Source organism: Garra rufa, chromosome 4, assembly GCF_049309525.1.
Source record: "Garra rufa chromosome 4, GarRuf1.0, whole genome shotgun sequence".
NCBI classification, from domain to species: Eukaryota; Metazoa; Chordata; class Actinopteri; order Cypriniformes; family Cyprinidae; genus Garra; species Garra rufa.
Window position 1 is genome coordinate 16,900,348 of NC_133364.1, and position 17,373 is coordinate 16,917,720.

The 17,373-nt window shown below is 32.2% G+C and overlaps 1 protein-coding gene across 1 annotated transcript in view; it reads left to right on the forward strand.

Annotated features, from left to right (window-relative positions):
• Positions 1-17,373, forward strand: part of LOC141333750 (MICOS complex subunit MIC19-like) — a 636,840-nt gene that overhangs the window by 25,288 nt on the left and 594,179 nt on the right. Inside the window, exon 4 of the mRNA XM_073838871.1 lies at positions 11,207-11,378. Coding sequence (XP_073694972.1) covers positions 11,207-11,378 — 172 coding nt within the window. The remainder of the gene's footprint in view (positions 1-11,206; positions 11,379-17,373) is intronic.

Here is a 17,373-nt window from a genome sequence, read left to right on the forward strand (position 1 = left end):
TGGGGCAAAGTCATATTCTCCGATGAAGCCTCTTTCCGATTGTTTGGGGCATCTGGAAAAAGGCTTGTCCGGAGAAGAAAAGGTGAGCGCTACCATCAGTCCTGTGTCATGCCAACAGTAAAGCATCCTGAGACCATTTATGTGTGGGGTTGCTTCTCATCCAAGGGAGTGGGCTCACTCACAGTTTTGCCCAAAACATAGCCATGAATAAAGAATGGTACCAAAACACCCTCCAACAGCAACTTCACAACAGTTTGGTGAAGAACAATGCATTTTCCAGCATGATGGAGCACCGTGCCATAAGGCAAAAATGATAACTAAGTGGCTCGGGGACCAAAACGTTGAAATTTTGGGTCCATGGCCTGGAAACTCCCCAGATCTTAATCCCATTGAGAACTTGTGGTCAATCCTCAAGAGGTGGTGGACAAACAAAAACCCACTAATTCTGACAAACTCCAAGAAGTGATTATGAAAGAATGGGTTGCTATCAGTCAGGATTTGGCCCAGAAGTTGATTGAGAGCATTCCCAGTTGAATTGCAGAGGTCCTGAAAAAGAAGGTCCAACACTGCAAATACTGACTCTTTGCATAAATGTCATGTAATTGTCAATAAAAGCCTTTGAAACGTATGAAGTGCTTGTAATTATATTTCAGTACATCACAGAAACAACTGAAACAAAGATCTAAAAGCAGTTGAGCAGCAAACTTTGTGAAAACTAATATTTGTCATTTTCAAAACTTTTTGCCACGACTGTAGATTAAATCTAGATGACTTCACTATAACTTTTCGTTCACAATTGCATGTTTATGTGTGTGTGTGTGTGTGTGTGTGTGTGTGTGTGTGTGTGTGTGTGTGTGTGTGTGTGTGTGTGTGTGTGTGTGTGTGTGTGTGTGTGTGTGTGGATAAACTGCAGAATTTGGTCTGTGTGTGAGTGTTTCTCCTGCAGAGGCCTGTGTGTATGAGCTCTGTTGCGGTCCTTTCTAATGAGAGATTTGCGGCAGGCACTGGAGCAGAACCGTTCTGCAGATCAAAAGCACAGACTGGGCTTGGATGACCTGCACAATGCTGCATCAGCAGAAAGTTCCTTAGCTCTCATCCACACAGAAACTCGCTGAGGATTACACACAGTCCTCAGGGACACAGACAGAGAGAAGGGGCATCTTAGGGCATGAACCCGTTCTCTCCACCCCTGACCCCACCTCGAACAACAGCCTCTGCTCATTATTTCTTGCTTTATTTATATAGTTTGTTGCTTAGCCTTTTATATATTTTATTAATTGATTTATTTAGCCATTCATTTAGGCATTTAAATATTTTATTTATTTATTTAACCTTTTATTTTAGACATAAATGACCCTGGACCTCAAAACCAGTCATAAGTAGCACGGGTATATTTGTAGCAATAGCCAAAAATACCGTGTGTGGGTCAAAATGATAATTTTCTCTTTTATGCCAAAAATCATTAGGATTTTAAGTAAAGATGATGTTCCATGAAGATATTTTGAAAGATTTCTGCCATAAATATATAAAAACCTCATTTTTTAATAGTAATATGCATTTCTAAGAACTTCAGTTGGACAAGTTTACAGTCGATTTTTCTCAATATTTTGATTTTTTTGTGCACCATCAGATTCCAGATATTCGAATAGTTGTATATTGTCCTATCCTAACAAACCATACATCAATGGAAAGCGTATTTATTCACCTTTTTAGATTATATATAAATCAATTTCAAAAAATTGACCCTTATGACTGGTTTTGTGGTCCAGGGTCACATATATGTATTTATTTAGACATTTATTTACTTAGCTACTTAGCCATCAATTCATTTATTTGGATGTTTATTCATTTAGAAATTTCTTTATTTACCCATTTGTTTCATTTATTTATTCATTTATTTATTGTGCCATTTCTATCATGACAACTCTCAGAAGATTTTTGCATGGTCTTGGCAGAATAGATCTGCTACCCCTTCTGAATTGCTGTTTCTGTTGCTGTTGTAGATTATTTCTGCTGCAAAACAAGTACAGGAACTTGCTACTGCCAATACATACAATGATACAGTGCTGTAAGTATTTAAGACATATGCTGCTGCATAAATATATAATAAGCCATAGCAGATCTATACAGGTGGAGCTGGGGAGGTGGAGGGTTTCAGAAAAAACTCTAAAAGCTTGTTGCGAAATGCTCTAGTGAATGCAAACCAGACATTTTCATGTAAAGCAGCTACCTCATTGGCTGCGTATGCAACATGAACCAATCAGCTTGTGCCAAGTAGTTTAGCGCTGTGAATGTCATCAGTTTGTGTTAACAACCCAACAGCCTGTGCCATTTGGAATTTATTTTAGACATAAATGTATTACATTATTTAGACATTTATTAATTTAGATATTTATATATCTTAATCTTTTTAGCTATTTATATATTTAGCTATTAATTTATTTATTTGGATAACTATTTTGCTTTTTATTAATTTATCTATCACTTATTTTGTTTCTTAGTTAGTTACTAACCTGAGTTTTTTTTTTAATATTCTGGTTTCAATTTTTATATAAAATGAAAGTGAAGGACAGCTGAAATTGTCGAGCTAAAGGACACAAAAGCACCATAAATGCATCATAAAAGTAGTTAATCTAAACTCCAGTGGGCTGTTAAAGGGATAGTTCACCCAAAAATTAAAAATTCTGTCATTACTATTCAATCTCATGTCGTTCCAAACATGTAAGATCTTCGTTCATCTTCCAAACACAAATTAAAATATTTTTGATGAAATCCAAGAGCTTTCTGACCCTGCATAGACAGTAACACAACTACCATGTTCATTGCCCAGCATGGTAGTAAGGACATTGCTTAAATAGATAAATAAATAAATATATAAAATAAATAAGTCACTGTTTTTGTTTTCTTTGCACACATAATGTATTCTAATAGCTTCATTAAATTATGGTTAAACCACAGAAGTCACATGGAGTATTTTAATGATGTCCTTACTACCTTTTTGGGCCTTAAATGTGTCAGTTGTGTTGCTGTCTATGCAGGCTCAAAACGCTCTTAGATTTAATCAAAAATGTCTTAATTTGTGTTCCGAAGATAAATGAAGGTCTTACAGGTTTGGAACAACATGAGAATGAGAAATTAATGACAGAATTGTAATTTTGGGGTGAACTCTGCCTTTAGCTCTTAAGTGGTGAACTTTAGAATTAGTTTAGTTTGTAAACAAATCAAATCAATTCCAACTGATCTAATTCTTAAAAAAAGAGCTGCTTAAAAGACTGAATCGTTAACAAATAAGATCTCATAAACACACTAAAGAGTGCAAGGGCAAAGATTGTCAGTGAACATTTCTCATGTAAAGCTATTGTAATGACGTAAGACGGCCTGAAATATAGTGCATATAGACCACTTTTATGGAGCTTGATAGCCCTCATTCCCTCACATTACTTTGAAAAGACTAGCCAAGATATCCTTCAAAAATTGCCTTCTCGTGTTTCACAGAAGAAAGAAAGTCCTTGCATGAATTTGAGTGCCTGATGATAGAATTTTCATTTTTGGCGGAACTATTGCTTTAATATATGCATATTAATATATGCATTAGTGCATGCATGAGAATACAGACCCACATGTTAAATTCACTCATTGTCACATCCAGCCTGCAGCTTTTGCACACTATCATTTCACAGCTGAAATACAGGCGTATGTTTCTTTTCCCCAGAGGCATGCTTGATGCTTGAGTGTTTGTTTTCATTTCATCCATGTCACTGTGTGACTTAATCACCCTTTGCTTTATTTATTCCTCACCAACTTCAGAATGAGGAGAAGTACTTTATATCTATTGAAAGTGATCTAACAAAAACTGTAACTTCCTGCACTGGAATTCATCAGAATCGGCCGCCGAAGCCCCACTACTGGCCAAGACAAATTATGTAATTAAAGCTACAGGCGCGCAGCTTTGCGTTTATTCGTTATTTGACAATTACAGCATCAGTCTCTTAGTCGTTTCCTAAGGGAACACCCCCCCCCTCACACAAGTGAGAACCATAAAGGAACAGCCACATGACCATCAGCCAGGGAGGGGGCGCAGGAGGCTCATGAAATATTCAAACCCTGCATTCTTGCACATTATTTAGCCTCATTAATAATGCATGGCTCCTTTAAATGCTATCGCAGAGGGAAACATTCTATAACTTTTGTACAGGCGTGTCAGAATCCGTTTTGTCTGGAATAAGCGCTGAATTAAATTGCAGGAGAGAGACAACAGATGGTGGGACAGCCGTGGGGAAGTGAGATCAGCTCCTGCAGGTGTACAGAGGTGTGCGGCTTTAAAAAATGGTAGATTATACCGATCCCTTACGGACGAAGGCCAGTCTCTCCACAGCTGTTGATATTCAGACCCGTTCAAAGCTGGTACTTGAGAGTTTTGGACCAAGATCTTGTGTAGCATTAAATAGCTATAGGACTAGTCGGATAGATGAGGTACTGTCCGGCTGACATTATCAAAGCATAGTTTATTTATAGCGATGGAGAGAGTGAGATAGCTTCTTGAAATATTGCTTGAATTATTTAGAAACTTTTTGGTTTGCTGTTGATTTTAAGGTCATGGTCTCTCCTGAATGGTCCATTTTATTGGAAGCTTCTCAGTATTTGAGGGTATTTGACCAATCAAAAGGTGGTACAACTCTTTTATTTTAGCTGTGATGAACAAATCTTTGTCAGTTTTATTCTCTTCTTGTCCAAAAATCTGGTTGCTGTTAGAAATAGTATGATCTTATGTGCTTTAGAGGTCCTCACCTACCTGAAATTAAAGAAATAGTTCACCTTGGGTTGTCCAAGATGTAGATGAGTTTGTTTCTTTATCGGAAATTTAACATTACGTCGTTTGCTCACCAATGGATGCTCTGCAGTGAATGGGTGCCGTCAGATTGAGAGTCCAAACAGCAGATAAAAACATCACAATATTTCACAACACAACTGCTGTCCATCATTTAATGTCTTGAAGCAAAAATCAGCTTGTATGTAAGAAATTAAGCTCTTTTAAACTTTTATTACTTACTAAAACTATTACTTGTGGCCAAGATATGATTCCATAATCCATATAGCTCCAAACGCTTCCCTTTCTGTCACACCCAAATCCACCAGCATGTGAATTAAAAAAAAATACTTAACCTCAAGCTGTCCAAGATGTAGATGAGTTGGTTTCTTTATTGGGAATTTAACATTACATCGTTTGCTCACCAATTGATGCACTGCAGTGAATGGGTGCCGTCAGATTGAGAGTCAAAACAACTGATTAAAAACATCACAATATTTCTCAACACGACTGCTGTCCATCATTTAATGTCTTGAAGCAAAAATCAGTTTCTTTGTAAGAAATGAAGCTCTTTTAACTTCCATTACTTACTAAAACCATTACTTGTGGCCAAAATATGATTCCATAATCCATATAACTTCAGTCGCTTCATTTTCTATCACATCCAAATGCACCAGCATGTGAATTTAAAGAAATAGTTAACCTTGGGTTTCCAAGATGTAGATGAGTTGGTTTCTTTATCGGAAATTTAACATTACATCGTTTGCTCACCAATGGATGCTCTGCAGTGAATGGGTGCCGTCAGATTGAGAGTCAAAACAGCTGATAAAAACATCACAATATTTCACAACACGACTGCTGTCCATCATTTAATGTCTTGAAGCAAAAATCAGCTTGTATGTAAGAAATTAAGCTCTTTTAAACTTCTATTACTTACTAAAACCATTACTTGTGGCCAAGATATGATTCCATAATCCATATAGCTCCAGTCGCTTCATTTTCTATCACATCCAAATGCACCAGCATGTGAATTTAAAGAAATAGTTAACCTTGGGTTTCCAAGATGTAGATGAGTTGGTTTCTTTATTGGAAATTTAACATTACATCGTTTGCTCACCAATTGATGCACTGCAGTGAATGGGTGCCGTCAGATTGAGAGTCAAAACAACTGATTAAAAACGTCACAATATTTCACAACACAACTGCTGTCCATCATTTAATGTCTTGAAGCAAAAATCAGTTTCTTTGTAAGAAATGAAGCTCTTTTAACTTCCATTACTTACTAAAACCATTACTTGTGGCCAAAATATGATTCCATAATCCATATAACTCCAGTCGCTTCATTTTCTATCACATCCAAATGCACCAGCATGTGAATTTAAAGAAATAGTTAACCTTGGGTTTCCAAGATGTAGATGAGTTTGTTTCTTTATCGGAAATTTAACATTACATCGTTTTCTCACCAATGGATGCTCTGCAGTGAATGGGTGCCGTCAGATTGAGAGTCAAAACAGCTGATAAAAACATCAAAATATTTCTCAACACGACTGCTGTCCATCATTTAATATCTTGAAGCAAAAATCAGCTTGTTTGTAAGAAATTAAGCTCTTTTAACTTCTATTATTTAGTAAAACCATTACTTGTGGCCAAGATATGATTCCATAATCCAAATAACTCCAGTCGCTTCACTTTCTACCACATCCAAATCTATCATCTTACTGGTTTGTAACAATTTTGGACTATTTCCACTTGTTAGCAGTGCTTGATTTGTGCATATTTCTTTCCTGCTTTAAGCAGAATTGAGACAAGGCAAGACTTTTTCACCAGAGAAAGCAATATTATGGATAGAGGACTCAAATTTTAGAAGGTAAAACGTCTTAATAATAGATTTCTTGATTACAAACATGCAGCTTTTCGCTTAACAAGGCATCAGTTGATGGGCTGGACTTGTGTGGATCATGTTTAGACTCTCATTCTGACGGCACCCATTAACTGCAGGGGATCCATTGTTGAGCAAGTGATGCAATGCTAAAGTTCTCCAAATCTGTTCTAATGAAGAAACAAACTCATCTACATATTGGATGGCCTGAGGAGTACATTTTCAGCAATTTTTTTTTTTTTTAATCTATTAGGAAGGAAATTGCAGTGTTGTTTTGCTGTGTGGTGTTGTGTGGTGCACATTGATATTGTAATTGCAGCATATTTGCTGTTTTTTCTTTTTTGAGATGAGCATAATTGTATTTGAGTGGCCCGTGTTTTTGCCCTGCAAGCGACACCATTGTGCTCACTTGACGCTTTTGGCCTATTTTTAGGTTTGGAAGATGCGTAAACACACACAATACCAGAGAGGGAAGTAATGATGGATGTGTTGTGCTGATATGTGTCCAGTTCAGTAGACTGAAACTGGACATGGCTAGAGTCGCTCCCACTTTTCTCAGGAGGACAAAATGCTCAATGATGTGTGTATTCACAAACACAGGAACACAACAGGACGACACCAAATATTCAGTTTTCTTTCTGTCTTGTTTGGTTTGAAGTAAAATGATGCATGCTTAACTAAGACATATTAATCATAAATCAGTTTGCTGTTGCTCTCTGGCATATACAGTGAAGACAGTACTCTTTGGGGTATCAAGTATTTTACAACTTTGCAGAAAAGCAGGAAAATAATCTCATTCTATTCTCTTGTTTATTTTTATTATTATTATTATTAATATTGTTGTTATTAAACAATATATGAGAAATATATGTTCAAATAAATATATAAGAAATATATGATTATCATTATCAAACAAATCCTTAATTATCTATCCCACTATCTAACCTAATTGCAAATATAATGGCAACCTTTATTTTATAGTATTTTATTGAGAAAATGGCAAAATATTATATTCATCATTATTTATTAATCAAACTTATCAATAATTCAGATAAAAAATATAAAAATATATAAAATATATATAATAAAAAAAATTATTAGAGAAATAAGTTAATCATTATCAGACTAATCCCTTTTATTTTATTCTTTTTTCTTTCATTGCGAGAAAACTGCAAAGTATAAAATTTTAACTACATTTTATTTTATTTATTTTAATATTTTCTATTTTATTATGAGAAAATGGCAAAATATTAAATTCATCATCATTATTCAATCATCAAACTTAATTCAGTTTAATAATTCAGATAAATGGGCTGAATGTAAAAACTTATATGCGAAATGTTTTGTTTTGTTGTTTTATTTGATTTTGTTTTATTGCAAGACTGTAAAATATTGCATTTATTATCATTATTCATTCATCAAACGAATCAATAAATCAGAAAAAAGGGCTGAATGTAAAAAAAATATAAGTGGAATATAAGTTTATCATTTTCAAACTAATGCTTAATTATCAATTCCGCTATTGTTAATATATCATCAACCATATTTATTTTATTATAGTTTTATTTAATTTTTAATTTTTAATTTAATTTAATTTTTATTTTATCCAAGAAAACGGCAAACTATTAAATTCATTATCGTTATTCATTCATTAAACAAATCAATAATTCAGGAAAAAAGGGGCTGAATGTAAAAAAAAAAATAATGAGAAATATAAGTTTATCATTATCAAACTTTTTTGCAAATTGCAAATATATTGAAAACCTTTTTTTATTTTGTTTTATTTAATTTAATTTAATTTAATTTTTTTATTTTAATTTTTATTTATTTTTTATTTTTTGTTGTTGTATTTTATTGTATTTTATTTAATATTTTTTATTTTATTTTATTGTGAGAATCTGCAAAATATTAAATTCATCATCATTATTCATTAATTCTTAAGGGAAAAGGGCTGAATGTTAAAAATATTTGATATCAGAAATATAAGTTAATCATTATCAAACTTATATTTTATTACTTTATTTCTTTTCGTTTTTTTGTGAGAAAACTTCAAAATATGAAATTACTTGAAATTTGGGCTGAAAAAAATAAAACACACAAACCAAACAGCATGAATAAAATATATAATATTTTGTCTTATCTTATGAGGTTGACCATCAACATTTTCTGAAGGTTAAGCACCTTCACAACCTTTATTGACCATTTGTTGAAAAAAAAAATAAAATAAATAAATATTAATGAATGTTTCCTTTACTGTTGTTGTTCAGTTCCTTTGTGTTCTCTCTGTATTTTGGTTTGTTTGTATTTCTCAAACTTTTTATAGAACTTTGAAGCGCTTACACGCTTGTTTGTGTTTGTTTCGGCAACGTTATAATTATAGCCTCCCTTATTGCCCTTTTCGCCCTCTTTGGTTTCTTTTTTTTCTGATGGCTGCTGTTTGATTGAAAACACAGAATACAGATTACAGTTTGTATCTTGCCTGAGTTTACTTTACAAATCAAACCTCCTGCTTGATGGTGCAGCTGAGGTTGCTAGGCAACTGTGAGAACTGGGTGACAGCTCATAAAGTCTCTCAACATTCCAGCTCAAAATTCCAAATACCTCCGCAGGATTATCTCAAAAAACATCAAAGAATTATTACCGCCACACACCTATTAAAACAACTTCAAATGAGGCAACATATTTAAAATTTCACCTCATATATGAGCGCTTTTTCCCCGTTTTTGAGAGTATTTTTTTAGTTCGAGTTTTTATCATATTCTCCCCAAACTGTGATTTAAAATGTTTGATATGTGTGGTCTAGCATCGAAAATATGAACTTTTTTTAGTTATGTTTTTGCCTTAAAAGGTTTTAACTTGAGAATTAATCATACCAGAGTGCTATTTAACTTGCTCATTTATTGTAAAAGTTAAATATTAATATGAATATTAACTAATTAAAGTCTAACAATGACATGTAGCCTTCAAATTTTTCCTAATTAAATTATTGGCATAGTCTTCAGTGCATGATTATTAGACATAATGCATTAATAGTGATTCAGTGCTCTCTGAGTTTGACTGTGATGCAGGCCTGTAATTAAAATTAGCTGTGTGTTTTTTTTTTGTTTTTTTTTGCAGGGCTAATGTTCATTTTTGATTGTGGAAGGCTTATTAAAGCTCTTAAAATGATCCAGCCAAGAACATTGAGTGCTTTTTCTTTTTTTTTGTTGTCAATGTTGTTGTGTAATTTATTGTTAGCAACAAAATAGACAGTGGCAGGTCTATTAGGCTGCATTTACAATACAAGCTTAATGATCCGATATTTTTCTTTATTTATTTCATTTTTTGTTGCTGGTTTTTGTCCAGCCGGTTAGGATATAATTATCTGTGTTTGAATTAATACACAATTTTCAACATTTTGACCATTTGGACTTTGAAAACAGTCATCTATTTGGTTTTTTAGAAGATTAGTTGCACTACTTTAAATTAAATTAAATTAAATTAAATTAAATTAAATTAAATTAAATTAAATTAAATTAAATTAAATTAAATTAAATTATAAAAATTATAAAAATTAAAAATATATATAATAATTATATTAAATAGAAAAATTGTGTAAAAAAATAATAAAAATATATAATATATATTAATAAATAAAAAAATAAAGTAACACAATTTTTAAAAAGTAAGATGAAATAAATTAATTTAAAATAATATATAAAATTATTTTATTTTATTGTGAGAAAACGGCAATTATTAATTATCATAAAATATATGATATATAATATTATTATCATAAAATATATGAATATAGGTTTATCATTATCAAACTAATCCCTAATGATCTATTCTGCTATCTAACTCAATTTCAAATATAACGGCAACCTAATTATTTTATTTTATTTTATTGTGAAAAACTGCAAAATATAAAATTTTATATCTCTATTAATTCACAAACTTATCAATAAATCAGGTCAAAAGGCTGAATGTGAAATGAGAAATATGAGACATAAAAGTTTATCATTATCAAACAAATCCCTAATTTTAACCCAATTGCAAATATAATGGCAACTTTTTATTTTATTTTATTGCAAGAAAACAACAAAATATTAAATTCATCATCATTCATTCATCAAACTTATCAATAGTTCAGGTAAAAGGCTGAATGTTGAAAAATATATGATATGAGAAATGTAGGTTAATCGTTATCAAACTAATCCCTAATTATCTTTAAAAAAAATTAAAATAAAAAATGAAAAAATTAAACAATAAAATAAAGTAAATTAAAAAATGTAAGTAATATAAACACAATAATATAAAAATAGTATAAAATAATTATAACAATAAATAAAAAAATAAAATAAAATAAAACTAACTAAATATAAAAATGGAAATAAATATAAGTATTAGAAGTACCAGTACTTTTGATATTCTTAATATGTTTTATATGTTATGAAACTAGTAGTTTTATTTTAAATAGAAGCCGTTTGAATAGCTTTAATGTTGACTATTCTCTGTATTCTGTGCTCTATTCCATTTAGGATGGAAAAGGAAAAGTCCCAAGCTCATATTCAGGCCCAGGCAGAAGCTCAAGCCCAGGTAAAGGACGAAGTGAGCAGGATCCTTGCATTCGAGAAAGAGCAGAGCATCCAGAAAGCCATACTGAGAGAAAGAATCACCGCCGAGGATGAAAGACTGCAAGCTCAGATATATGTGAGTAAACTCCCAAACACAGAACTGCGTGACTCTCTCTGTGTGGTGAACAGCTAAGCACTTAGGCTTTGTTCACACTACACAGAAATCCAATTTCCAAATCTTTAGGTCCATACCATAAGTGATGAAATCTGATCTCTGTGTTCAGACAGTGATGTCAATATCCGGTCCATCTACATTGGTTACTATATTGATGATTTTAAGTGGCAAGAGACATAAGAGAGTAACTGTCACTATGGAAAGAGAGAACGGAAAGCTCTCTGAATCAGGGTTGCCAGGTTTTCATAACAAAACTCATCCAATTGCTAACCAAAAATAGCCCAATTGCAATTCGAAGGGTTCCCACATTAAAAATTGTGTTTTTTTTGGCAGGGTTGCCTTGGTAAAATTCCCATTCAAGAGGCTAAATACCACTATTTTGTGGTCGCTTAAAAACCACAGACATGAAAAACAACCCACGGCAATTCTGTGGAATAGCTGCGGACTTGGCAACACTGCTCTGTATATATGTGTGTGAGTGTGTGAGTGTGTGAGTGTGTGAGTGTGTGTGTGTGTGTGTGTGTGTGTGTGTGTGTGTGTGTGCATCTATTTTATCTAAAGTGACTTGCCTTGAACTCAAGCTATATATTAGCTGTAAAAAAAAATCAAACCAATGACCTTGCTACTACTATGCCATACTGTTTGTGCTACAGAAAGAAAATTTCATATAGTTTTTTGCTGTTCGGTCTACAAAAGGCTTAACAGATTTGAGTAGGCTATACATTTTTGCTGCCTGTCTGAACAAAGCTTTATAGTAATTTTCCTTTCAGGATAGACCTCCGCTCTTTAAATAATGTTGCCTCACAGCAAGTCCTTTAATGTAAATTTAGCTTGGCACTGATTCCCATCCTGGCACTGAGAGCTATGTTTTGTTTTTTTTGTTTTTTTGAGCATGTTTGCTTTATTTAACACTGAATTGAAAACACAGCAGCCTGTAGAAAGTCAAGCAAACTGGTATGAGCATTGCATCAATACAATATGGATGACAAGATTAATGTTTTTCAAGGCCCTTCATTCTTAAAGATATTATTTTAAGGCATCCCAAGATATTTGTAGTACTTCTGTTATATTGACAAAACCACTCATTTTTAATGATTTTTTTAAATTGAAATTAGGAGTGGCAGTGTATTCAGATAATAAAAATAAATAATTTTAAATACTAATTTAATTAAATTCCATATTTACAGAAATTCCAATAACTAAATATTTTTCAGTTTTTATGATTTTTAATACCATTAAATTTAAAGGACTCACACACACATATAGTATGTAAACATTTACACGTTTGTTTTAATGCGATTAATCGTGATTAATCATTTTGCAGTTTTGCTCACTCGCTCACTCACTCACTCACTCACTCAAAAAAAAAAAAAAAAAAAAAATTTCAGGAATTTATACCCTAAACTATTTTGGAGCTTGACATAACTACAAAAATGTATATTGATTATAAACATTCGTATGAGTTTTTTAAGATCTTATTATTTCCATGAATTTTCCACGCTTTTAAAATTCTGTCATACATCCATGTTTTCCATGTCCATGAAAATCCTGGTTCTTAAAAATGTACATACACATATTATTAAAATATACACATATATATGTGTGTGTGTATTTATATATACATAATAAATATACACAGTACATACACATAGTATGTAAACATTTACACGTTTGTTTTAATGCGATTAATCGCGATTAATCGCTTTGCAGTTTAGCTCACTCACTCACTCAAAAAAAAAAAAAAAAATTTCAATTTTTCAGGAATTTATACCCTAAAATGTTTTGGAGCTGGACATAACTACATAAAATGTATATTGATTATAAAAATTCCTATGAGTTTTTAAAGATCTTAATTTTTCCATGACTTTTCCACGCTTTTAAAATTCTCTTATGTCCATGAAAATCCTGGTTCTTAAAAATGTACATACAAATATTGTTGAAAAATATACATATGTGTGTATTTATGTATACATAATAAATATACACAGTACACACACATATAGTACAGTTGCAATCAAAATTATTTAACCCTCCAGAGGCTGCAGTAATTTACAAATACAAGCTTTTCTGAAGATCCAGGACTTAAAAAAAAATGCATCTATAACCAATTACTGGTATATTAAAAGTGATAATGTCAACATATAATGTAATATTTTTGAGTTCTAGGATTTTTTAATAACACAGCTATGTCATAATTCAACTCCTGTTTAACATTGCTGTTTTTTTAGACACTTATTTGTATGGTGGGGAACAAAATTGTTCTAAAACATAATTAAGCCTTTAGAAACTATAAACAGAATTAGCTTGTGCTGTTACACATACATACAGTTAGCCCATGCATATGCTAAGGTTTTAGTGGCTAATATGACAAAGTCAAAAGAGCTCTCACAAAAGCTATAGAGAGAATAAATAATTGTATTACTTGAGAAAATAAGGCTATATGAAGATTTCCAAGGCATTAAAGGTCCCTAGAGACACAACTGGCAGCCTTATTCGCTAGTTTAAAATGTGTTGTACCAGAAAACCTTTGAAGGTGTTGAACAAAAAAATCAGCAAAATGTGTTCAGGTCAAGGGGGTTGAATAATTTCGATTGCAACTGTATGTAAACATAAACTTTTATTTCAAATGCAATTGATCGTTTAGCAGCCCTAATTTATTTGCTTGCTCACTCACAAATAATTAAAACATGTAAATTTTTCAGGAATTTATACTCTAAAATGTTTTGGAGCTTGACATAACTACAAAAAATGTATATTGATTCTAAAAATTCTTTTTTTTTTTTTTTAGTTTTTAAAGATCTTATTCATTTCCAAGACTTTCAGCACTTTGAAACACATTTTAGCGGTCTTATTTTAAATCATAACCCATAAAATACTGTACCCAAAAATTTAAATCTCTCATAATTTACTTATGGAAGAGGGCAGTGTGAACATTCATCAAAACATCTCCTTTTGTGTTCTAAGGAAGAAATATAAAGACATTTGACATGAGGGTGAGTAAATGATGACAGACATTTCACTCGAAGTGAACTGTCCTTTTAAAACATACTATTATGAGTTTAAATGCCATCTTTTCTGCTTGAACCAGACAGCTGTAATGAGAGGTTGTAACTTGATCAGGGTGAAATGTCAGCGTTTGATTGGCTGGCGTAATGACTAATGAGATATTATGAGAACTGATTGGTTGAGCATAAGCATCTCTTTCACACCAAATTAAGATACTAAAAATGCTCCGACTACACAAGAACAACACAGCATTGCACATTCAGGTTGGAAATTGCACGAACGCCTTTATTGATAAACTTTACATCTTCTTCCCATTCTGTGCTAATCCAAAAGGAATACCGGTGTGTACACATACCAGTGTAAGGTAATTTTATTTGCAGGCGGCTAAATTGCCCTTGTAAACACATTGTAAGACGAGGGGCCCCTCCATTGGTTTTGACAGGGCACAGATTATTTGAGCATGAAGTAAAAAAAGAGGTTCCCTGGAGAACTGGAGCTGTTTACAAACGTATGGTATTGATTACATAGCTCATTTCACACAGTCATCTCTGTAATAGAAAAATGAATCATTTTTGGGATGAGGGTGAGATGTGCTGTAATTCACGGCTGGAAGGAAGGTGTGTGTGTTTGTGTTTGTGTGAGAGTGAGAGAGAGAATTGGGAAAGCGTCATTGGAACGATGAGTAAATCTAAACAGTATAAGGAGGAGGGGGCAGCTTGGGGCTCTTTGTGTGCATGGAACGTTTTTTCATGATTTGTTGGTGGTGGTCTCATTTCAGCATTTTCAGCTCTTTTAAAGATTTTCGACTGTCTAGATTTTAAACAGCACAGATGTAGCTGAAACAAACAGATAAGGATCCCAGCAGCCCAAAGAAACAATCCATTCTAATTCAATCCCTGCCCATTGCAATGCAGTATAATACACACAAAATCGCCAGCGGTTGTGACTCTCAGACCAATAATGAAGCATGCTCGAGTAACAAATTGCTGGTTTATGAGTGTTACTCAATATTATGTTTTTTCTAAGAGTCAGACTGTCAGATATGGATGCTATTTCTGCTGTGTTCTTCAGCTCATTGTAGATACTTTTGTTTTATACACTTCAATTAGATATCCAGAAGTAAATTCTGTGTAGTTTTCTTAGTTATGGCTATACAAATATCATCATATTTTGGGATTTCATCAAAATTTTGAATTTAAGAATTCTCTTATGCTCATCAAGGCTGCATTTATTTGTTTAAAAATACAGAAAAAATGTAATATTGTGTAATATTATTGCAGTTTAATATAATGGTTTTCTATTTTAATATATTTTAAAATATTATTTATTCCTGTGAACTTTTACCAGCCGTTCCTCCAGTCTTCAGTGTTACATGATCTTTCAGAAATCATTCTAATATGCTAATTTAATACTTTTATTATCAATGTTGGAAACAGTTGTGCTGCTTAATAATTTTTTGGAACCTGTGATTTTCTTTTTCAGGATTCTTTGATTAATAATAAGAAGAACAGCATTTATTTAAAAGTTTTATCAGTTTAATATATCACAGGAATAAATTACATTTTAAAATATATTCACATAGAAAACAGTTATTTTACATTTAAATAATATTTCGCATTTTTTTCTGGATTTTTGATCAAATAATCACATATGTGACCCTGGATGACAAAACCAGTCATAAGGTTAAATTTGACAAAACTGAGATTTATACATCATATGAAAGCTCAATAAACAAGCTTTCTATTGATGTATGGTTTGTTAGGATAGGACAATATTTGGCCGAGATACATCTATTTGAAATCAGAAATCTGAGGATGCAAAAAAATCAAAAAGACTGAGAAAATCACCTTTAAAGTTGTCCAAATTAGGTTTTTAACAATGCATATTACAAATCAAAAATTACATTTTGATATGTTTACAGTAGGAATTTTACAAAAAATCTTCATGGAACATGAACTTTACTTAATTTCTTAATGATTTTTGGCATAAAAGAAAAATCAAAAATTTTTACCCATGCAATGTATTTTTGGCTATTGCTACAAATATACCCCAGCGACTTAAGACTCAAGACTTAAGGTTTTGTGGTCCAGGGTCACATATAGATATTTTATTGTGCACATGCATTTTTTCAGTTTTTTTTTTTTTTTTTTTTTACATTTAGATTATCTTTGCCATCGTTATTCTTTAAAAACACAAATTATTTAATAACATTAAAATTAAAGTTCTCAAAATGAATACTCATTTTGTACCTCGGCCCGTACATTAAAAGTGTTGCTTAAAATTATGCCTAAATTTAAATACTTGTAGCATTTAACAATAGTTTAATGAATGGATGATTATTTTAAACAAAATATTTTATAATTTTGTTTTATAATTATGAAATTTTATATATGTGGCAATTCTAGTTGATGAGCCTATTTTTTTCTAATTTTTGGTGTCTTCTGCTGCTTGCTGAGAGTACTAAAATATTGAACAAATATTACTAACCGATTAACCGGGCATCCTTTAAAATATATATTCCTGTCAAATTGGGTATTTCTTGGCCAGATTAAGCTGAATTGTGGAAGATCAGTCCGAGGTCTGGCTATGTAACACTTCTTAGGATCTGTAAAATTGTAAAATATTGCATATGTTAACAGTTCAGCTCTGTAGATGGTTGAACGTATTCCTTGATGCTTTAATTGCGTTATGAGTATTTAGTCTTGCGTGTTTTGCACTTTTCAATGCTTGGCAAGCATTCAGGAAATAGACATGTAGGTGTAAATAAATAATATGGATCAATGAGGAGAACTAGACATGTATTGAGATGTGCCTTTTCCTTTCAGTATGAAATGAACACACACACACACACACACACACACACACACACACACTGGAAAATTAGTTGGACAGGTTCTTGTCTTTTTCTCTTAACGGAAAAATTTCACTCACGGACATCATCACATACATT